The sequence below is a fragment of the Clytia hemisphaerica genome, unplaced genomic scaffold (assembly GCF_902728285.1).
Source record: "Clytia hemisphaerica strain Z4C2 unplaced genomic scaffold, Clytia hemisphaerica genome assembly, whole genome shotgun sequence".
NCBI lineage: Eukaryota > Metazoa > Cnidaria > Hydrozoa > Leptothecata > Clytiidae > Clytia > Clytia hemisphaerica.
This window is the reverse complement of record NW_027104373.1, coordinates 75,098-95,909: the sequence shown is the minus strand read 5'-3', so window position 1 is coordinate 95,909 and position 20,812 is coordinate 75,098. Positions and strand designations below refer to the sequence as shown.

Below are 20,812 nucleotides of genomic sequence, written 5' to 3'. Positions count from 1 at the left end.
TTATGTGATTAATTAATAGAACTAGAACTTTTGTCCTCTTAAGGCTAGTAAAATTTTCGGATTGTTTTAGTGCATCCTACTTGTCTGTTTAAATGACCATTCTAATCATTTCTCCTTGTTGAGTTTTAATACTTCATGAGGAGTTGGGATAAGAAAGTTTCATAGAAAACATGACAGTAGGAAAAGTGTTAGTTTAGTTTCCAAGGCTACAAATTATTGTTTTATTTTGAAATTTTAAGTCGTTGTAGATTTAAAAAAATTCAGTAAAAGGGTTTGAGGCTTCTTAGCTCTCCATCAGGCAAAATGTCCAACCTCAAGATTCCTTTTATTTAGACACATTTCTGACACACAAAATATGTAATCACTCATTATCTATTACTTTTCATACATTCATAACACATACTATAGTTTTTCAAAAGTAGACGCATGAGCAAGACATATGTATAAAACATATATCAAGCCTCCACATTCTATTTTTGATCTTTGTCACTTTACTAAAAGTTATCTCTTGGTGGGAAAAGAAAGAGATCAACTTGCTATTTTTACTCATATCTAATCATTCTTACTTCCAATCTGGGAATTCACATTATTCCATACACCTTTCCCTTTCAAATTTTAAACTACATCAACTCTATTTTTCATGATTCAATCAGCTAGTCTCCTGTATGCTACTATTTTCCTCAAAGGACAACAGAATTTTCTTCAAAGGCAATAATAATTCCCTTCAAAAAATATGGTTAGATCTTCTCCAAAAGTACTGTAGCACTATCCTTCCAAAGCAATAGTCCTTCAAATATACAGAATCCTCATGTTATTTTCCAGCCAATCTCACAAAATTCTGCTGTCATGCAGGCTTTCTTATTTCTTCCTTCAAAGTGAATTTTATCTCAGTTCAGGTAAAAACCAGGAAGCAAACGAGAATTTCAAGTAAAATAAAAAACTGTTAAAAGAATTGAACTTTTACTTTTTCCTTGACAGGAAATGGTCAACCAGACCCAGGCTAGAAAGATAAATAAAATCCAATGATATGGGGATGATCAAAATATACATTAGTATCTTGCATGAATGTATATTTTTGCCAATCTGTGAACAAGAAAATATAAAATTTGAAGCTGAAAATTAAATCCAATATTTTGCTCATTCCTTTCTTACAGGGAAAAAGAAAGGTGCAAAATAAAGAAAATTCATGTACTTTTAGTTTGTGGACTTCCACGTAACGCCTGTTAGGATCGAGAACCTTGTACATGACAACAGGCATATGATTATACAAATATAAATAAAAGAAAATTTTAAAATAGATGAAAAGAAAATCAAACTAGAGTTAGAATTTTCTTTAAAATGGATTATTATGAAATTGATATGTAATTTAGAAAATGATAATTTTACTTATTTTTTGATTAGTTGAAACAATAATTTAGCAGATTTAAACGATTTTAGTCCTATGTCGCAAAATCAAAGCCCTGAAACAAATTTCAGAAATTAGAAGAAACAGTATAAATTTGTAGCTTTTGAAACGGTACAAAACGATTGAAATTCTTTCAAAAATCAGAAATTTGCAAAATCAAGTAAAAAATATATACCTTACCATATATAAAAATTTAATTCTAGCATTTCCTAGTTTTGCCCTTTTCGGGCAGATTCCTTTCATTTTGCTAGGGATTTTTCAAATTTCTCAATAATATTGGCAAAAATTATTTTGCGGGTTCAAATTTTCGCAATTTTGCCGAAAAACCAGGAAAAAAGCAAAAAGTAATTCCCACGAAATTAGTTCCCTTACGGTATACATATCTAAATTAAATTTTTATATATGAATATCTAACAAACATTCAAATAAAGATAGTCACATTAAAATAATTATTTTGACTATTTTCAAAGTTACACACAACCTATTTTTTGGGATAAAGCAGGGACATTTTTGAAAATCAGTGAAATTGACACAAAATTTGCAGAAGGAAAAATCCACAAATTCACATGCAATAATTAGAGAAAGGAAAGTAGTTTTCACATACATAATGTTACTAGTGTTTCTACCTTATGGAAACCAGTTTTTGCAGAAACTCAATTTTGCAATTTTTGCGCATTTGACCCCAAACTACTGAATTGAGTTCTCGTAAAAAATTTTAAATTACAAATGTAATAGCTATTTGTTTACAGAATGGCTCAAATTATCTAGAAAGTCTAGTATCTGCAAAATTAAGGTCCACAAAAAATCTCAAATTGATCACCACAAAATACTAGTTCCCACATAAAATAGTTCCCATAAGTCAAGCATTTGCATATTATTTTGTGGATTTTCAACCCTCTACACAACAAAAAAGCCTGAGGTTCCAATTTTATTGAAGACTAGCAAATTGAATAATTTTCTAACAATCAACATGTTATGAGAAAAATACCTTAAGTGGATTAATTTTCGCGTGGATTAATTTTCGCGATTTTCGCGTATTTTGGCCAATTTCGCGAAATTTTTAGAATTGCAATTTTTGCCAAAACCCCTAGAGGTAAATGAAAGAAATTAGGTAAAAAACAGGCCAAATCGCGAAATTTAGTCCACGCGAAAATTTTCAATCTTCCATTCGCGAAATTTTGTCCACACGAAAATTAATCCACTTAAGGTACCACATCTATACAATGACCATTTTTAATCAAAGTAACCATTAATAACAAATGTTTGCATTCAGTTCTTTAACTTAGTAATTAGAAGCATTAAGGAAAAGAGATAGAAATTAAAAAAAATTCCAATATAATACACTATTGTATTTTTATAATACTAGTCTTACTCCTCAAAATTGGCTAACATGTCTGGAATAGATGACCATTCTTTCTTTTTATCTTCAACCCACTTGGCAAATTCAACATAATTTAAATATCTTTGGGGTACTCTTTTTATGTCAGGAAAGTTTTCATGAGCTCTTGGTCCAGTGTAAGTGAAAGGTGAAATTTCCAAAATATCTGATATGATTTCTTTTTCATCTTCTAATGAGTCTCTCGTGGTATGATGAGAGGAACCATGCTCAACAGATATCTCTTGATCAAAACTCTCCACTATATCTTTTATACCGTTTGTTGCCTTGCAAATCTTTTCAATAGACTTCAGGCTTTTATTTGCCCCCATGCGTTTTACTATTTTTTTACTCATTCGATTGCAAATTTCTTGTGCAAGATCATCCTCAATATTGTTTCCTTTCCCCCCTCGCCAGTTTAAGAAGAAGCCCCACTTAAATTCTTGAGATAGCCTTGGGGTTAGTGTGCACTCTATTTGTGCAATAGAGGTGAACATTTCAACAGCATATTTACTACGACTATTAAGAGCTTTGAAGACAACAAGTAAAATTTTTTGATTTATGAGGTTACGATCACCATCAGCTTCAGCAGCAGTGTCCTTCATCTGTAAAAGCAAAACTGTTAAAAAAATAATCATTAATCCATAATTTTGTTTGAAATCATCTGAACTATTGTTATCGTAGTCGCTCTGTATAACAAACTTTCTGACAAATTGTTCTAAGTAGCCATTAAAGTATTCCTTTTTGACATCATCTGATGCTTTTTCATCTGGAAAATCTGCTGGCTTCTCATTCATGTTGGATATTCCAAATAAATTTAGAGCAGCAGCCACAATATAACCCTTTCCGACACTAATAAAGAATTCTTCACATCCCTCGTAGCTGTCAACAACTTTCTTTGGAGTGACATTTTTGCGGTTTAGTTTTTCCCGAAAAAATTTAAGAGTTCCTTTTTCATTTACTGATTCTGGAACGTACAATAAGTTGAAACAGTATTGTAAAAGAGACGCTTTGGTGTGCCACATAACTGGCTTGAAAGGTGAGCAATGTTCCAGGCGATCTGTTGGGGTGTGACACCCTTGGAGGAGATCTTTCGCTCCAGAAAAACGAATCCTGGAAAGCTGATCCCCTGCAAATACAATCTTATTGTCTTTCATGGGGTCATTACTGGTAAACACTACTTGTGCCATGGGTTGACCAGGATCAGCCTGATTGCTCTCAGGAACAACATCAACAACAATATCTGGGATTTCAGGAGGAGCTAAACCAGCCTTGTCATACAACTCCCAAATCCATTTCTCATATGTACGTAAAATTTTGACACAGTCTTGATATTTAGCCTCATCTGCATCAATTATAGGAAGTGTGGCTGTTACGGATTTACATTTCATGACATCAGAAAATTTATGTTCAATGTGATCAGGATAAAAAGATGAAAAAATTTTGAATTCAGGAAAAAATTCAAACAAAATGCGAGCAATCAACACCTTTACAGATGAGACGTAAGATTTCCACTCATTTACATTTGGAAGTAGCTGAGAAGTCTTCAATTCACTTATCTTTCCAATAGGTTTGGCGTTTGGAAGGTCTTTAAAGTCCAAACGGTTTGCCACTAGGTTGGAGGCAAATAGGTGCAAATCTTTATTTTGAATTGCTTTTCGCATATGGTCCATTTTGATTTTAAGGTCCCAGTTATCACCAGTGCCCCGAAGGGTTGCACCTTTTTTCAGTAGTACAACAGCTTTATCCATAAAATGGCTACCGATAGCATTTAAAAGAGTGTCTCTGGTAGAGTAGGAAAGACAAACCCCCATTCGGTTCAGTCTTTGTTGGAGCTAAAAATAATCAAATTTAAAACACTGAGACTTTCTATTTTTCCCTTTTCTGTTTACAGAAGATGCTATCCACTTTCGAGGGGTGAGGTACTAAAAAATCTGACAAGCCCTTGAAAAAATTACCAAAATAACCAAAAATCACAAAAAATTTCATTAAAAAGAGTTGAACGTAAAAGAAAAGTGAAAATAAAAAAGATCACCAAAAAATCATAAAATCACCCTGGTAGTAGATTTTTGAGATAAAAATTTCACAGCAGAAAAAAAAGTCTTGAAATAAAGTACATACCCGGTATCTTTTGATGAATAAAATTTCACAGCAGAAAAAAAAATTCTTGAAACATATAGGTGAAAAGTAATCTTATAGCAAGAATTCATCTTTTACTGAAATTTATTTTTGAATTCCTCCTCATACAGTGAGAGCTCTAGAAATATTAGTTGGAAATCTTTTTTAAATTTCTTTGGAATTTTTTTAACTTGATGTCAATTTGATATCTAAAATGCAAAAATTTAGTTCAGCACAAAATTACTTCCCATGGATAAAAAACTTACTTTTTTACTACATCCTCCTTCAATCAACAAGACAGTGGTGATACGCTTAAAATAGCTAAGTTCATGCCATCTTGAACTTAAAAGAATGCTGTATATAAGTGCAAATTTTGCTTCAAATCCTCTGTAATCTCATACTTTCTAGATGACATTGCTGTTAAAACTTTCACAAGGAATGGAAAGTTATTCAAAAATTCTTCAAAAATAACATTCATTTGTGTTGTAGCTATAGAATCAAAATCCTTGTTGTAGAGATAAGATCCATTTCCTGAACGCTTACATAAATGATTGAGCTTAGTTTGAATAGATTGCACAATCAGTCTTTGAATTTGCAAAAACGTGTTTTTACATGAACCAACAATTAACGATGCAATACGACATGGATCAATGGAATCTAGCTCTATTAATTTGTTGAGATAGCATTTTCAATGCTTACAAAATTATCATCAGTATCAGAACTTTTTTCATCAAACTTTAGCTTTTTATTAGGTGCTGGTCTCCTAGACGGCGATGACACAATATCTGTTGGTTTGAGACACCTCTTAGTTGAAGTGAGATTTTGATCGTTAACTTTTTGGCATTTTGTTCTGAAAATAAAGGCTCTTTCAAGAGAGGTTTCACAGACAGTACAAATTTTGTCAGGTAATTCATCATCACTTTTTACAACAACACCACAACATTGCTCAATTTTGAATTCTAGATTCTTTTCGTGCTGTCCTATTTTGGAAAAAATCTTTTGATACCGTGACTTTGTCTCTCCACATAATCTACAACCATCTTTGCTTTTTGGATCTGCACTTCTTGCATATGTCTTGGTTGGCGTATCTTTTTTCACAGCCACAGTAGATGCCATCCAAAAAAATAAATTCAAAACTACATATTTATATTCAATTATTTGATCTGTACTTATTCAAATTTTTAAACAATGAATTAACTTCTTTCTTTTCTTGCTTGTCTTGACACACAGAGAGTTGAATTTAAACTGAGCTGGCAACTGATGTGTTCCTTCATTTTGTATAACTTACTGGACAATAGATGTGTAAATGGATATTTGCAAAATAAGAACTATTTCTGGCTCAAATCTAAAAAAAGGACAGGGGGTTGGGACTCTACCAGCTTGGTAAAACCCGTGTGTTTTCATCATGATAATAACTCATCTGCAGGATTTCAAAACGCATAAAAGATGGCACATGTGTACATCCCGCGCATTTGGGTTTGCCTAGGTGTTTTATTATCTTCAACTTCCCCGTTCGTCTAGATCTAAGGGAGTGGTCAGAAAGTATCTACTAGGGGGGAGTGGAGGATATTAAAAAAAATCGAAAATAAATTTCGCACCCCCACCCCTAACCTGGAAATTTCTTTCGAACCCCCCCCCCCCTCAAAAGAGTTAAAAAAAACTTTCGTACCCCCCCCCCCCCTTGCTAAAATATTTTCCCCTGCACTCTTATTGACTGATTAATAAGGTGAGGGTTATACTTATCGTACTTACTTATACCTACTTTTGGATAAGGGCTTTTCCCGTGTAAATCGGGTTTAACTGCAATAAATTTCCAGATTGTGAGTGATCCTATAAAGCCTCAATATCAAGATGTATTGTGCACTCATGTGGGTAGGACAACATTATTATATAGAAGGCAGCAAGAGGCTTGATTTCAAACGTGCAGAGGTAAAGAATTTAGTGACAAAGGAGGCGCAACCCGATCTGCGCCGACAGGAGAAAACTTTGGACTCCTGATTTCCTTCAAATATAGTTCTTTTTCGGATTGGTTCTGCTCATAAATGAGGCTTTTAATGTCTGAATCATATGGAATTTAAAAGTAAAGTTTTTTTTTGCGTTTAAAGGCAATAATATTATCAGAGAACCATGGTTTGCGCCGACAGGAGAAAATTTCAATTTTCAATCACTTTGTTCGCTAAAAGCACTGTATTTTCAGCTCTTCTTAAAAAGGTTAGACAATGCTGACATATGAAATTGTAAGAGGAGGGATCCCTTAACAAACATGCTCTCTTAGTCCACTGAACCAATTTTTACACAATGTTAAGATCAAGCAACCGAAATAGTAAGGCTATCACAATGATATTTCATGAATACAGAGGTAACAATAATACGAAATATGAAAAAATTTTAAATCTTCAAACGTGAAACCATGAAATTTGACCACCTGAGTTATATCTCTTGAGTTGGCCAAAAAAATTTCGCACCGCCCTCCCTTTTCCATTGAAAAAATTTTGGAACCCTCAAAAAAAATTTCGAACCCCCCCTGAAATCCTCCACCCCCTACAAACTTTCGCGAGCAGAAACTTTCGCGAGGACGAAAAATCGCGAAATTCACGACATTTACTTTCGCGAATTTAACGGAAAAATATTTTTCGCGAGCATAAACTTTCGCGAATTAAGACGTAAAATTGAGAATTTTCACGTGAAAAAATGGCTTAGAGGGACAAATACTTCTCGGATTGGCTTGAAACATTTGTCCTTTGACTTATTAGTCTTTTAGCAGGCTAAAAGGTGCCATAAAAGTTACATTTTATTCAAAGTTTGAAGTTTTACAGATTTTCTATTTTGTCAAGAATTTTTCGCGAGCATAAACTTTCGCGAATGTCCCTTCCTAGAATTTTTAAAGACATTTACTTTCGCGAAAAGGGCCAAAATTCGCGAAAATCGCGAAAGTTTCTGCTCGCGAAAGTTTGTACGCCTAAAGTACTCTCTGACCACTCCCTAATAAAATCCCAAACAAAGTTTACAGAATTGATCAAATCTAATCTCGGCTAAAAATCGAATTTTGATCAACTTCCAAATTAAGTTAAGGCATAAAATCCTAAATAAAACAACATCTCGAACGAACGAAGTCTCATGAAAAACTAGTAACGAGGATCACAGAAAAATAGCTCGTCAACATGAATAAATTTTAAATTAACTCAACGTATTATTTTCCAAGATGACTCTCTTATTTCAAAGAATGATATCATGAGCTATTAACTCACAAACTTATTCTTTGGGAAACGTGCGCGAGATACAAAAAACCTACAAATGGGGGGGGGGGGGTGCTTTAAAACAAATACTGACGAACAAGGAGGAGGGGGTTAATTGGACGAACGTACTTTTTGAATGCTCCCTAAGGTCGTGAGTTAATAACTCGCGCTGTTATTCTTCGAAATAAGGTGATGAATCAAATTGACTCACGGAATGACGTCACAACGCATAACTCACGGATATAACTCACAAATATTTTCGAATCATTTTCGAAACTTTTGATATTGATTTCACCAAAATACAGGAGGTGAAAAAAGAACAAAGAAAAAGTGGAGAGAGAAAAGTTTGTCGATATTTTCCAAGTTGCTGATAAACCAGTTATAACACGTTTACTCGTATGTACGTAAGACACGAGAAGAGTTCAGGCTATAGTTAGAAAGCCTAAAGGATAGTCGAAAAAAGACTTTTGTTAACAACTCCAAATCTGTCCAAGCCACTTTAATGGAAATAGTAATTAATAAAAGTTCCTTCGTCTGTCTTTCATATTATGTCTCCGACATCAAATGAAAGAGTAACAATTTCTTGAAAGCGTATTCCTTATTATAACTGTGCTATGATTGCAAACACTTATTTCACATTCAAATAACTACTCGTAATTACAATACCAGATGGAGGCAGATAGAGCAACAGTCGAAAAGATAATTACCCTCTTTAAAACATTGCGATATATTTGAGGGATTTGAATCTTCTATAATTAAAAAATGAAGTTCGATAAAACGAAACATACGTTTAAATCTTCTGATGACCCATTTTATGCTATAATTATACACCGTTGGAAAGATATTTATTAGGAGGATAACTCACTTAAACTACGAGGTTGAAAAACTTAGAATTAAAGAAGAAAGAATGAAGATGACGAGAAAGAAGAAGACCACGTAACACAATCGAGGGTTAAACCTTTTTTTGTACCCAAAATTTTAAAATGGCATAGAAGCTTGTAACCTGGGAGTTAAACAATGGTTTTCCACTAGAAAGTTAAGAATTTAGCATGTTCAGCATGAAAAAACACCATTCTTATAGTGCGTGTAGACTTAAGTCTGGGACTTGGTATATTGGAAAATTTAGACCGTGTATACGTCACTCAGGTTAGAAGAGTTTAATAATTAATTAATATAATTACCATTATGAACTAAAAATATAAAAAGTCACTTACCGAAGAAAGAAAAATTTGAAATATCAAGTTGCGTTATAGTAAGGTGTCAAAATTCAAATAAACTTCACAGTTGTACCAAGAAGATGTAATAGATACCTGAAAGAATAAAAAAGATTTCTTTGAGATCACGAGCCATTCAGTTTACATCTTTTGACGTTGATTTTTTCATGAAAAATGTTATAAGTGCCACTACTTTCAAAAGATAATTCTTATCATTCGCACAATGACAAAATTATTTCACATTCTTTTTTAATCGTCAATTACAGTGCAAAAAGGGGTGAGTTTTAAAAAAGGAAAAAAAACAAGCAAAATTGTATAAAATGTTAGAAGAAAACTTATCATATTAACTTATAAACAAAATTTTTAAGAACTCAAATGGAAAATATTGACAGATAGGTATTTAATTTTAAAAATTATATTTCATTATAATTAATTGGTTAATAGAAAACTCTCTACCTATGTATTTACAATAGTTTTACATCAATTTATACACTATAAAAAATATCACCACAAATAACAAAACCGTCAGTAAAAAGTCTCTCATGTGATCTTTCCAACAGAACACCTCACAAGTTTTACCATCAAAATGATTGGCATGGGCCAACTTAATAGATTTCTGTTCTTTCCTGGCGTCTCTTAAGAACCCCTTTTACAGCTTTCCCTAATATCCTCATAAATTCATCAACATTAAAAGCATAATTTGTGAATTTGGGATGTTCTCCTAAAGTTGGATGATGGCCCTGCATAGGAAAAAAAGAAAATAAATTAACGAGCAGAATCTAAAGCGTTAAAAATCATCCCAAAACATTATCTATATTCTTATCTAGTAAAAAAGCATGATCGGTATACATATTTAAATTAGGCTACTTCATATCTTCCTTCGTTTCGAGCGTAACACTTCTACTCTTCGGGATATGCACACTGCTCTTGTTTTGAATATTGAATTTTTCCGGATACATCTCATGCGCACACTGGAAATACCTCCGGGTTTCATATTTGTATACGGAAAACCAAAGAATGGGTGCAATATTTTGTATCGTATCTATAGTTAAAGAAAGGGCGTTTGAGGGAGTAAAAAAAACATATCTCGTACCTTATCTTGCTGGAACAGAAGTTCTTTATTCTCCCAAGTGAAGTATTCAACACCTCTGCAAAGATTGAAAAAGAGTCTAGGTCAATATTGCACCAATCAATCGAAAGTTTTTAAATTATATATCGGACGGAGGATCGAGACAAAAATATCACTAGATGCTAGAAATTTCCAACATGTTTTGGTCAGGGCCGTTTTCAAGGTAAGTTCTTAAGTTAATATAGTATTGTTATAGCCATGCTCGGCGTCGGGTTGACATGAAATGATTCTTTAGATTCGAAACTAAACTCAACCAGATATTGTGAGTGTGTCTACAGTGACAATTGACAAGAAGAACATCTTCGAATAGGAAGAACAAAGACAATAAGGAGTTATAATATTCCTTTCGATAATTACGTACCTTATATTTGCTAGATCACGATAACAATCCGGGTCTTCTGTATTATAACTGAAATTTAAGTATTAAAAATATTGCACTTCCACAGATAATTTGAATATACCGAGGGTATCAAAATTCATAAAAAATCGGTTTCTGTCACTCTGTAATCTCCGAGTAGATTCTGATAACTCCGCGTATGACACGTTTTCACTCTAAGTCCAGGGCTCCGTAAGGGAATCTGCCCAGGTTGGCGCACCACTCTAATCTTTTTCATCCAGATTTGGCATGAATATTAAATGAGTTTTTGAGCATGGTGATACGCTAAAGCAAAACAATCGCACCGAAATCAGAATTCAATCATGTTTTGATTATTTTGGCTGAACAACCAGGTCAGATCGTCACATTCGCCATATCCCTTTAGAGCAGAGCGTGGTATGCGCAGAATGGATGATCTGTTATGAGATTAGTCACTCTGAGAAACCCGGTGTCAGAAGTAAGGCGGCACTTGCCTACCTCCCCGCAAACCAAATACTAGCCTGCTTTATCTGGATGCAGTGGTCTAATGCATGGCGAAACAAAGACTGACAAGCGTGGACGCAATGAACGTATCACATTTGATTTTTACTTACAGTTCAAATAAAGCACCCCAGTGTGGTTGAAAGAGTGAATGTGTCAGTCCTGCACCATGCATGCCGATTAAGATATCACTATTGTGCGATCTCTGAAACACAAGTAAGATACATCATAACTCTTCGTTTCTTCGTTTTAACCAAAGAGAACCAAAAATGCTCCATAGAGTAAGTAAAGGATCACTTTTTTTAAAGTACTATGCGTGTATTTTATCAAATGTACTTCGTTTGTCGATCCTTGTAAACCTCTAGAGTGATTGTTGCTATTTTTACGCGATTTAGCTTGTCTTAACAAAATCAATAGACAAAAATACTTCGGTAAAGATTTTGCTCATATAGAAATTAGTCAAACCAGTTGAACATTACATCATTCTAGTCCATGCCCTTACCTTTAATTGTTCCAGGAATGGCATCTCTCTGAAATAAAAAAAGATGAACTTATTACGATGGTCCTTTCTTGCATGATACTTATGAGTAGAAGTTATTGATCAAATAGTTTAGTATTATTCAGTGAATTTTACGCGAGCGATTCAACTGAGTTTTAAAAAAGGTAAGGTGAGGTATTAAAATATTGTTTAATAAAACAGTCAAATCGATTTCAAACATCCGAGCTTCAAATGACACGTAAAAAAGAATGGAAACGCCCTTTAAAAGTACCTGTATTTATAATCGACAACAGTAACGTTCAAAATCTTGACTCTTTTCATAGCTCCAACCAACTAAGAAAAAAATGGTGAATTTATCATACACAGTAAAAGAGTTCGTAACGTTATCAAAAATGTCACAAATTCAACCAAATTAATAAAATTAATAAAAGCAAGAGTAAAGAATTTCCAGGTGTCTAAAGATCCTAGGAATTTTCGCCCCGGAATATTGTCTTGTTATTTTTTTGGACAGAGGTTTTTTTCAAGCTTTTTCGGCATGGTTTCCGATCAAAACTTCCGATAACGTCTGGCTTCTGATCTTAAGATTGTTTACAGTTTTCGGTTCCGTAAAAATGACCTGTTTGAATCAATTAATTTCAACGGTGAAAAATTCCTTTATTTTCAAATAATTAGAAAAAAGAAACAACAGAACCGGTTTCATACATGCAGCCACACCTACCTCATCTCTGTTTAAAATGCGTCTGTATTGGGTGCTTCTTGTTAATAAAGTGACGCGTACGATGTCCTCCTAAAAATCAAAACCATAAATAAAATCTCCACTTTCACTTTTTTGAAAATATCACTATGCTCTTTTTAAGAAAACCTATAAATTTCTGTTGAGGCTAAACTGTTCTTCACTTCTTTGAGCCACAAATTGGTTAAAAATTCGCATTACTAGGGCAAAACTGAAGATGTTTAATAGGGTTCCAAAATTACGAAATATTTGTTTGTCACAATAAAACATGGAGTAAAAACTTCCTCCGTTCAAACTGGTAAAATTAGAAAAATACAAATGGCAAGTTATGCCATAAAAACACAAAGTAACACCGAGTTAGAAAAAATATTATTTATTAATACTCACGTCAAATTGATCTTGAGAGATTCCGAGTCGATCCATTAAATGTTCATTGAAAGCTTCAAAGAATGTTGAACCGTGACAATGAAGGGCCTTCAAGAAAATATTTTAAAGTAAAAGCCTTACATCGCAATGTTCGTATTTTAATAGCCTTTACAAAAGCTACAGGTAAGATAAGCTGGAGACACAAAGGCGCATACATAGAAACATTCATAAAATACAAAATCTGAAACCTTGAAAAGCTGGAAAAGCACATAATATTATTTTTGATTTTCAGTTATAAAGGAAATACATTGAAACTCAGTTAGTTTACCACAGGCATATTGTAGAACAATCCGTACGGCATCCGAGGTGGGAGAGAGAATATCGCGTCTTGGAAACACACCTATTAAAGTAAGAAATAGAGAAGAATTTTCAAACATTATTGTGAGATGCCACCCATTATGGGTAAGAACCAAGACACCATTTATTATACAAGCTTTGACTAAAATTAGTCTTTCATTGAGCTATTCCAGAATAAAATTTCCCCATGTCGGGGAGTTTTCCATCTAGGGGATACCCTAAAATCCGAAAATATCCAAGGAGTTGTCAAAATTTTTCTTGAAAAGTCCAAAGAATTACCTCCTCAATAATCCGTAAAAATTCCAGGGGAGTTTGACCAAAAAATTTAGTGATGGTTTGACCTTCTAAATTGACTTTCTTAACATCGGGTGTAGAATCATTTCTTTAAAATAGCCCTATTTGTCGTAGTGAATACCTCACCAAAAACCGGAATTTTTCATTCCGTTTCTTGCTGAGTTCCACTTTGATGATTATCGAGAAAAAAAAGCCTGACGTCTAATTTGTTGTTATCAATTCATTTCGGCTTCTTAACTGAATAAATTACTTACACGCTTTCCTTTGTATTTTGATAAATAACTCAATGGATGTTTTGAAAATGCTGGCCAAACATCTTCAAACAAATCGAAATAGTTCGAATTTGTCTGAAACAATAACGATAAAGTTAAGTTTATACTACATTACTAATCTCACAGAACATAGAGACATATTGATTTAACAATGAAACAAGAACGGCAGGTAGACTATTAAGATTTTGGTATTCGAAATTTTTTTTTAAATAAAAAACTTGTAGAAACTTTCCTACGGGGTGCCAGTGAACAAAACATTCTTACAGGGTCCCAGTGAACAATATTGATGTCTTCATTGAAACTGCCATTGATGTGTTGCGATGCATACAAGTTGACAAAGTCACAGAAATGATGGTAAAGGTTGAAGCCTGAGGAAAAGAAAAGTTGAAACATCTTGATTGTCCTTTTTGCATCAGATTGCTATTAAAATTATTTCTAAAGCGAATGTTCAAAAGATGGTAATGACGCAATTGTTAAACCTGAGTCAAGCTTCATGAAAATAGTTGGCTGAGTGATTGTAACATCGCAGTTCATTGATGCCGTCATTTCCCCAAAATTCAAGAAGTCTGCTTTCCTACAAAAGTAGAAAAATCCATTTATAATACTTGTCTGAGCGCCCCGTAAGGTTTATCCAAGAAAAATGTTGAGTACCGATAAAAATGTTGAAGAAGAAATCCATTGAAAGAAGGATAAACATTTAAAATTACCACGCATTGAGCTCTCCATCAAATCGAACTTCCTTCAACATGAAATCATTATCAATTATGCATTTCCCACCAATTTCTGAGTGTTTCAAAAATCCTTTTGCATACCTGTTAAATGGAATCAAAGGGAAAATTATTACACGGTGCTCTCTGTTAGAATTAGGGGACAGCGCGAGGTAGTAAGAATTATAACCGTTTTTGTGCGCCTGATAAATTGAATAACTACTGTATTTATAAAAGGGAATGCCGAAGAAAAGCCTCCATCATATTGTCTCAAGTAAGTGCTACAAGGCTTAACAAGGCTTCAAAAAGTTTATTATTAAAGTAGCTTATAGAGATGATAGGGTAAATAAAGGAAATATGGTACTTACTTATTACTAGTATCATCAAACTTTTGGTTTCTCAAATCAATGTACAAATTCTTTGCTCTACAATACTCCCATCCTTCTGTGCATTTTAGTGATGTACCTGACTAGAAAAGATTGAATATAGAGTCATAAAAATGTTGTTTCATAAATATTTGAGTTAACTACCTTCATTCCATAAAGGTTGCGAATAGTTCCAGCTGAGCTAAGAAATGACCAATATAGCAGTGAACAAGTGACTTTTATGGACCAACCTGGTTATGCATATAACACATGATATAATTGATATCTACGTGAGCGTGACCATTAAACAATCCTTCAGAACACAAATAGTGACGATCTATTAAAATTAGTCGTTTGTTTCTTATAAAAAAAACGTTTAGAAACCAAAATTTCATGCTCTTGAAATATTCTTTCATATTCAAGACTTCGTGAGCAAAAAAAACATCTATCTCATCAAAATTTGAGTAATTTGGGCAAGAACATTGATGTATGCTTATTAATAGTGATTCTTTTAAATAAACATTTTTTTGGAGCCAACAAAATTTTTTTGAAAAAATCTGCTTGAGCCATCTTTTACCTATGATGGTAACCCACTTTCATGCAAAAAATCGGGCTCCGTCACATTCGAGGGTTTATAGTTACACATCTACTTTGTGCAAAAAATCAGAAAAAACTAATGAGCCAATCACGAGGAGAGCTAATAACGAACGAACGGACGAACGAACGGACAAAGATTAATTTAATGGACCTCCACCCCACCGGGGTAGGTCCAAAAAATAAAAATCGTATTTTGAGGATGAACATAGTTAAACCCACAGAAAATTCATCAACGTTGATGTGTCTACTTACGTTGGTCTCTGAGGCACAAACTGTATGCAAAGATTCAATGAATTTTTTGACATAACCAAAACCTGCCTGCTGCCAAAACAATCTTCTTTGATCGTCCAAATTTCTTGAACTGAATGAAAAAAGAAGTGAGACATTTTAAAATTAGTAGTTAAATTTTTCTTAATGCACATATTCAGACTAAATTTTTTTACAAAATAAAATGCATTAAATGTACGGAGAGAATACATAATGATGGAAAAACTCACTATCCTTTGTCAGTACATGATGGTAAATGGAAATCCTTTCCTTCTACGCAATTCTTCTCATAACCCCAGCATTTTGGTGTAGTCTAAAATTCAATTGCATTTAATGAAATATGGTAAAATCAAGGCAGCAACTGAGGTAGTAGGAGTATTTGCCACTTTAATAATTCTGTTAAAGTTTTTAAAGTTTGGGAACTTGTTGACCATAACCATGTTTAGCCCCTGATTATATTTCTGCTTTAGCCCCCTCAATAATCATATCAATTCTTCCAATGGGCATTTCAGGAATATATTTTGTAAGAGATAAACTTGAATAACACAAAAAGAAGTAAATAGAATAACCAATTTTACACAATGTTTATTATCTTTAACAAGATTCGCACAAATGCGACTAAATATTTCCTCTTGCACTTGCAGATGGACTGCTTGATCGAAGAAAAAAAACTTTTCAACTTGAGGCCGTCCAGGCTTGCGCACCGCACTGGGCTCGACTTCAGTAACTTTCGAATTATTTATTATTTAAAAGTCTGATTGTAGCAGTTTAAGATTTTGAAAAAAATGAAAAACTCGACCCCAGGCCCAAAAATCAAAATTTTCAAAAAAGAAATATGGTTTGTCTCTTAGCCAATCAGATCGCTTATATTTTTCAAGTTCAGGAAAGGAAAACAAAATTCGAGTTATGGAGCCAAAAAAGGGGAACATTCGATATATGGAGGTTTTTTTATAAGAGTTTATTAGGAAATTTTCATGCTGCCAACGAATTTGTTCGAGTTAAGGAGACGTTCGAGTAATAGAGGTTCGAGTTATGGAGACTCTACTGTATTTAAAAAAGTAAGCTCATCTCCAGGATAAGATGATAAAAACTTCGGGCATTACGATACGCTTATAAAAAAGTGTAGGCTAAAAAAATAGAAAAAAGGGCTTGGTACTGAAAGGCATACACTCTTTTTTTATAAGAACAATCAGGCTTAGACTGAAACAATAGGTCTATTATTCTAGACAATAGAAAAAATAAGAACAAGCCTAGGCTTAACTCAAATTTCATGGTTCTTATAAAAAAAAAGCGTAATGAGGGTTCATAACAAGAAAATGTCAAAGTGAGGAACGTTGCATATTATTGTAGTCATGTGTTTTAAAAATTACACTGAATGTAAACCTCAGATTAAGTACAAAATGTATATTAATATATATATGTATATAATGTATATTAAAAAATGTGTAACAAAAGAAGAGTAACGCTAAGTTTGTTAAAAATCAAGGAAACCAGCACAAATGGGATAGGCCAAATCAGCAGTTTTTTATTGGAATCATAAAGGCAAAGGTCAAGCAATTGCATTGTGACCGTTTTGTCATTTTTTTGGCAATGACTTCTTTAAGAAGAGATGCTTTATTCTATCGACCTCATTGTCAAGAATATATGTCAACCTGAAATATCGGACAATAGTTTTTCTATCGACTTTTTTGTCGAGAATGTAAATCAATCTGCCCAAGCAGACAAGGTTTATATTTTTGCCGTGTACGAAATATCGGACAATAGTTTTTCTATCGACTTCTTTGTCGAGAGTGTAAATAATCAATCTGCTCAACAAGCAGACAAGGTTTGTTTCATCGACCTCTTCGTCGAGAATGTAAATCAATCTGCTCAAGCAGACAAGGTTTGTTTTATCGACCTCTTTGTCGAGAATGTAAGTCAATCTGCTCAAGCAGACAAGGTTTATATTTTTGCTGTGTACCTCTTTAGTGATCAAGCACTGTTGTTTACTCACACTGTTGGTGATCAATGCTTCCTTAATCACCAGCACACTGTATGGCACTTTTAGGAGAAAAAAAAAAGAAAAAAAAGAAAAGAATATTGCATCCAAAAACTTCAAAAATCCTTAGGAAAAAGATCCCTGAAAGTCACTTTTAAAGCTGTCTGACTGTCTGAAAAATAACCAGAGAGAAAGTTTCCAATTCCTTCGAGTTGACAACCAAAACAGTCCAGAACATGCACCACATGGTGAGTTAAATTTCCTCAATAAAAATCACACATTAATCCTGACTAAAGGTTTTAAACTATAGACAAGAGTGCCTCGCTGCACAAATCGATCGGGAGAGGCGTGGGCGTTATTAAAGGGGCAATCCGCCACCAAATAACACGGTTTGTTATTGTTTTTCTAAAACTCGATTCCTTTTAGGGTGCATAGGGGAATTTCCAGTTGAGGCGGAGTGATTGAGATAAAAATATCACGTGACTTTTGACGGGAAAAAAATCAAAACAAACTTATGTGGTGGAAGGCACAAAAAATTATCTTCCTTTCTCAGAAAAAAGCTATCATTTTGTTTCAGCTGAAGGTAACCTGATAACAGCTGTTCATAATTTTCTTACGTGCAGGGTAAACCTCTGAAGGCAACCAAAACACGTACCAAAACAATCACACAAGTTTCAAAAGTTTAGAAAATCCACCAAACCTCTGACCTCATGAATATAAGAACCAAGAATTAAAGACTTTGTTTTGGGGTCACTCGGTAAACAAATCTCATATAACTTGTTCCAGAGACATTGTCCATATTAGAGTTTGTATTTCAAAGCAAAAATATTTCTCGTACTGCCCATTTTTCTCATCAATTCTTCAAATTGAACCAGTTTCACATCTCAATAGAATGTTAATACCATTTTGCCAATCATTTAATGTCCAAAGCTATGGGGATGTAGCGTTTTCTTCATGTCAAGCAAATGTCTCTGAAATCTTTAAGTTGGTTGGTTTGGTATTCGGAAGAGGTAATCCATGGATATCTTTGTAATCAATGATGAAAAACTCTTGAAATTACTGATGATTACAGTAGAAGTGTTAGCCTCACATTTCATGTAATTATTGGTCGCCAATTAGATGAAAATTGTATGTTTTTTGTTCGTCAGAAAAGAGTTATAACTTTTAAAAAGCCAAGAGTGAATTTTCGTCCATCTTGTATTTTGATCTGAATTATTCGTGTCTTGATTACTCAAAAACATGCGCGTAACATCAAGGTAAATCCGTGCGATTTTGTCTGAATAACTAAGACAAATGAAAACAAAAACAAACTTCGCAATGTGGTGGCGGATTGCCGCCCCATTTAAGGGCGCAGAAAGGGCGTAAGTAGCCAAGGATCGGAGAAATGCCTTTTTAACTAATATTTCCCCTTATAGCGGGGAAATATTCAATAATCATTCAGAACTCAAATAGTGACGATTTATTAAAATTAGTCGTTTGTTTCTTATAAAAAAAAAACGTTTAGAAACCAAAATTTCATGCTCTTGAAATATTCTTTCATATTGAAGACTTCGTGAGCAAAAAACATCTATCTCATCAAAAAATTGAGTAATTTGGCTAAGAACATTGATGTATGCTTATTAATGGTGATTCTTATAGATAAAGATGCGTTTTTTGAGCTGAAAAGTTCTTTTTTTACAAAAATCTGCTTGGCACATCTTTTACCTACTTTCATGCAAAAAAGCAGAAAAAAACAACGATCCAATATTTCACTAAGTCCAAAAAACCTTTTTTTAGCCGTTTTTTGGCCCATATTTGCCCAAAAACATTTTTTTTCGAAAATCGGGCTCCGTCACATTTGAGGGTTTATAGTTATGCATCTTTGTGCAAAAAATCATAAAGTATGAAAGAGCCAATCTCGAGAAAAGCTAATACCTAAGTAATTGATAATGTGCTTATAAAAAAATATCGAATTTGGCCAGTTTTTCTATAGAAACACGCCAAGCAACCAAAATTTCATGTCTAAACACACAATTGCTTCAAAGGTAAGCCCTCATGAGAAAAAAAAACATCAATCTCATAAAAAAATTGAGTAATTTGGCTAAGAACATTAATGTATGCTTATTAATAGCGATTCTTATAGATAAACATGCGTTTTTTGAGCCAACAAATCTTTTTTGCAAAAATCTCCCTGAGCCATCTTTTACCTATGATGGTACCCTACTTTCATGCAAAAAATCAGAAAAAATCAATGATCCAATTTTTGACAAAGTCCAAAAAACCCGTTATTTAGCCGTTTTTTGGCCCAAATTTGCCCTAAAACATTTTTTTTTCAAAAATCGGGCTCCGTCACATTCGACAGTTTATAGTTATGCATCTTTGTGAAAAAAGTCATAAAGAATGAAAGAGCCAATCTCGAGAAAAGCTAACGTACCTAAGTAATTGATAATGTGCTTATAAAAAAATATCGAATTTGGCCAGTTTTTCTATAAAAACACGCAAAGCAACCAAAATTTCATAGCTAACATACATATTCTTTAAAAGAAAGCCCTTATGAGCAAAAAAAAACACATATCTCATAAAAAAATTGAGTAATTTGACTAAGAACATTGATGTATGCTTATTAATAGTAATTCTTATAGATAAACATGCGTTTTTTAAGCCAAATAAATTTTTTTGCAAAAATCTGCTTGAGCCATCTTTTACCTATGATGGTACCCTACTTACATGTAAAAAATCAGAAAAAATTAATGATCCAATTTTTCACAAAGTCCAAAAAACCCGTTTTTTAGCCGTTTTTTGGCCCAAATTGGCTCAAAATTTTTTTTTTTCGAAAATCGGACTCCGTCACATTTTGGCCACCACCATTTTGCACCTTTGTACCAAAAATCAGATGATTCCTATGATTCAATCTCGAGAAAAGCTGGTAACGAACGGACAGACGGACGGACGAACGGACAGAGGTGAATTTATAGGACCTCCACCCCACCGGGGTAGGTCCAAAAAGGAAGATATGATTTGCATTTTGATACGAGCTTTAATAACATGGGGGAAAATAGACTGGT

General features: G+C 33.6%; 2 protein-coding genes across 2 annotated transcripts; both read right to left on the bottom strand.

Moving 5' to 3' along the window:
* Positions 1-2,468: 2,468 nt before the first annotated feature.
* Positions 2,469-5,249, bottom strand: LOC136818721 (uncharacterized). Its single transcript, XM_067074957.1, has 2 exons — positions 5,165-5,249; positions 2,469-4,615 (listed from the first exon to the last, which is right to left on the bottom strand). Exon 2 carries the CDS (start codon positions 4,592-4,594, stop codon positions 2,774-2,776), a length of 1,821 nt encoding a protein of 606 aa, XP_066931058.1. The 5' UTR covers positions 4,595-4,615; positions 5,165-5,249; the 3' UTR covers positions 2,469-2,773.
* Positions 5,250-9,747: 4,498 nt separating this feature from the next.
* On the bottom strand, positions 9,748-18,613 carry LOC136818716 (EGF domain-specific O-linked N-acetylglucosamine transferase-like). Its single transcript, XM_067074952.1, has 18 exons — positions 18,607-18,613; positions 16,369-16,439; positions 16,021-16,103; positions 15,776-15,884; positions 14,930-15,030; positions 14,562-14,666; positions 14,334-14,428; positions 14,119-14,222; positions 13,837-13,929; positions 13,260-13,331; positions 12,953-13,039; positions 12,551-12,619; positions 12,104-12,165; positions 11,836-11,863; positions 11,447-11,538; positions 10,839-10,886; positions 10,442-10,496; positions 9,748-10,088 (listed from the first exon to the last, which is right to left on the bottom strand). The coding sequence occupies exons 1-18, from the start codon at positions 18,611-18,613 to the stop codon at positions 9,954-9,956; spliced, it is 1,416 nt and encodes a 471-aa protein (XP_066931053.1). The 3' UTR covers positions 9,748-9,953.
* Between the last annotated feature and the right edge of the window lie 2,199 nt (positions 18,614-20,812).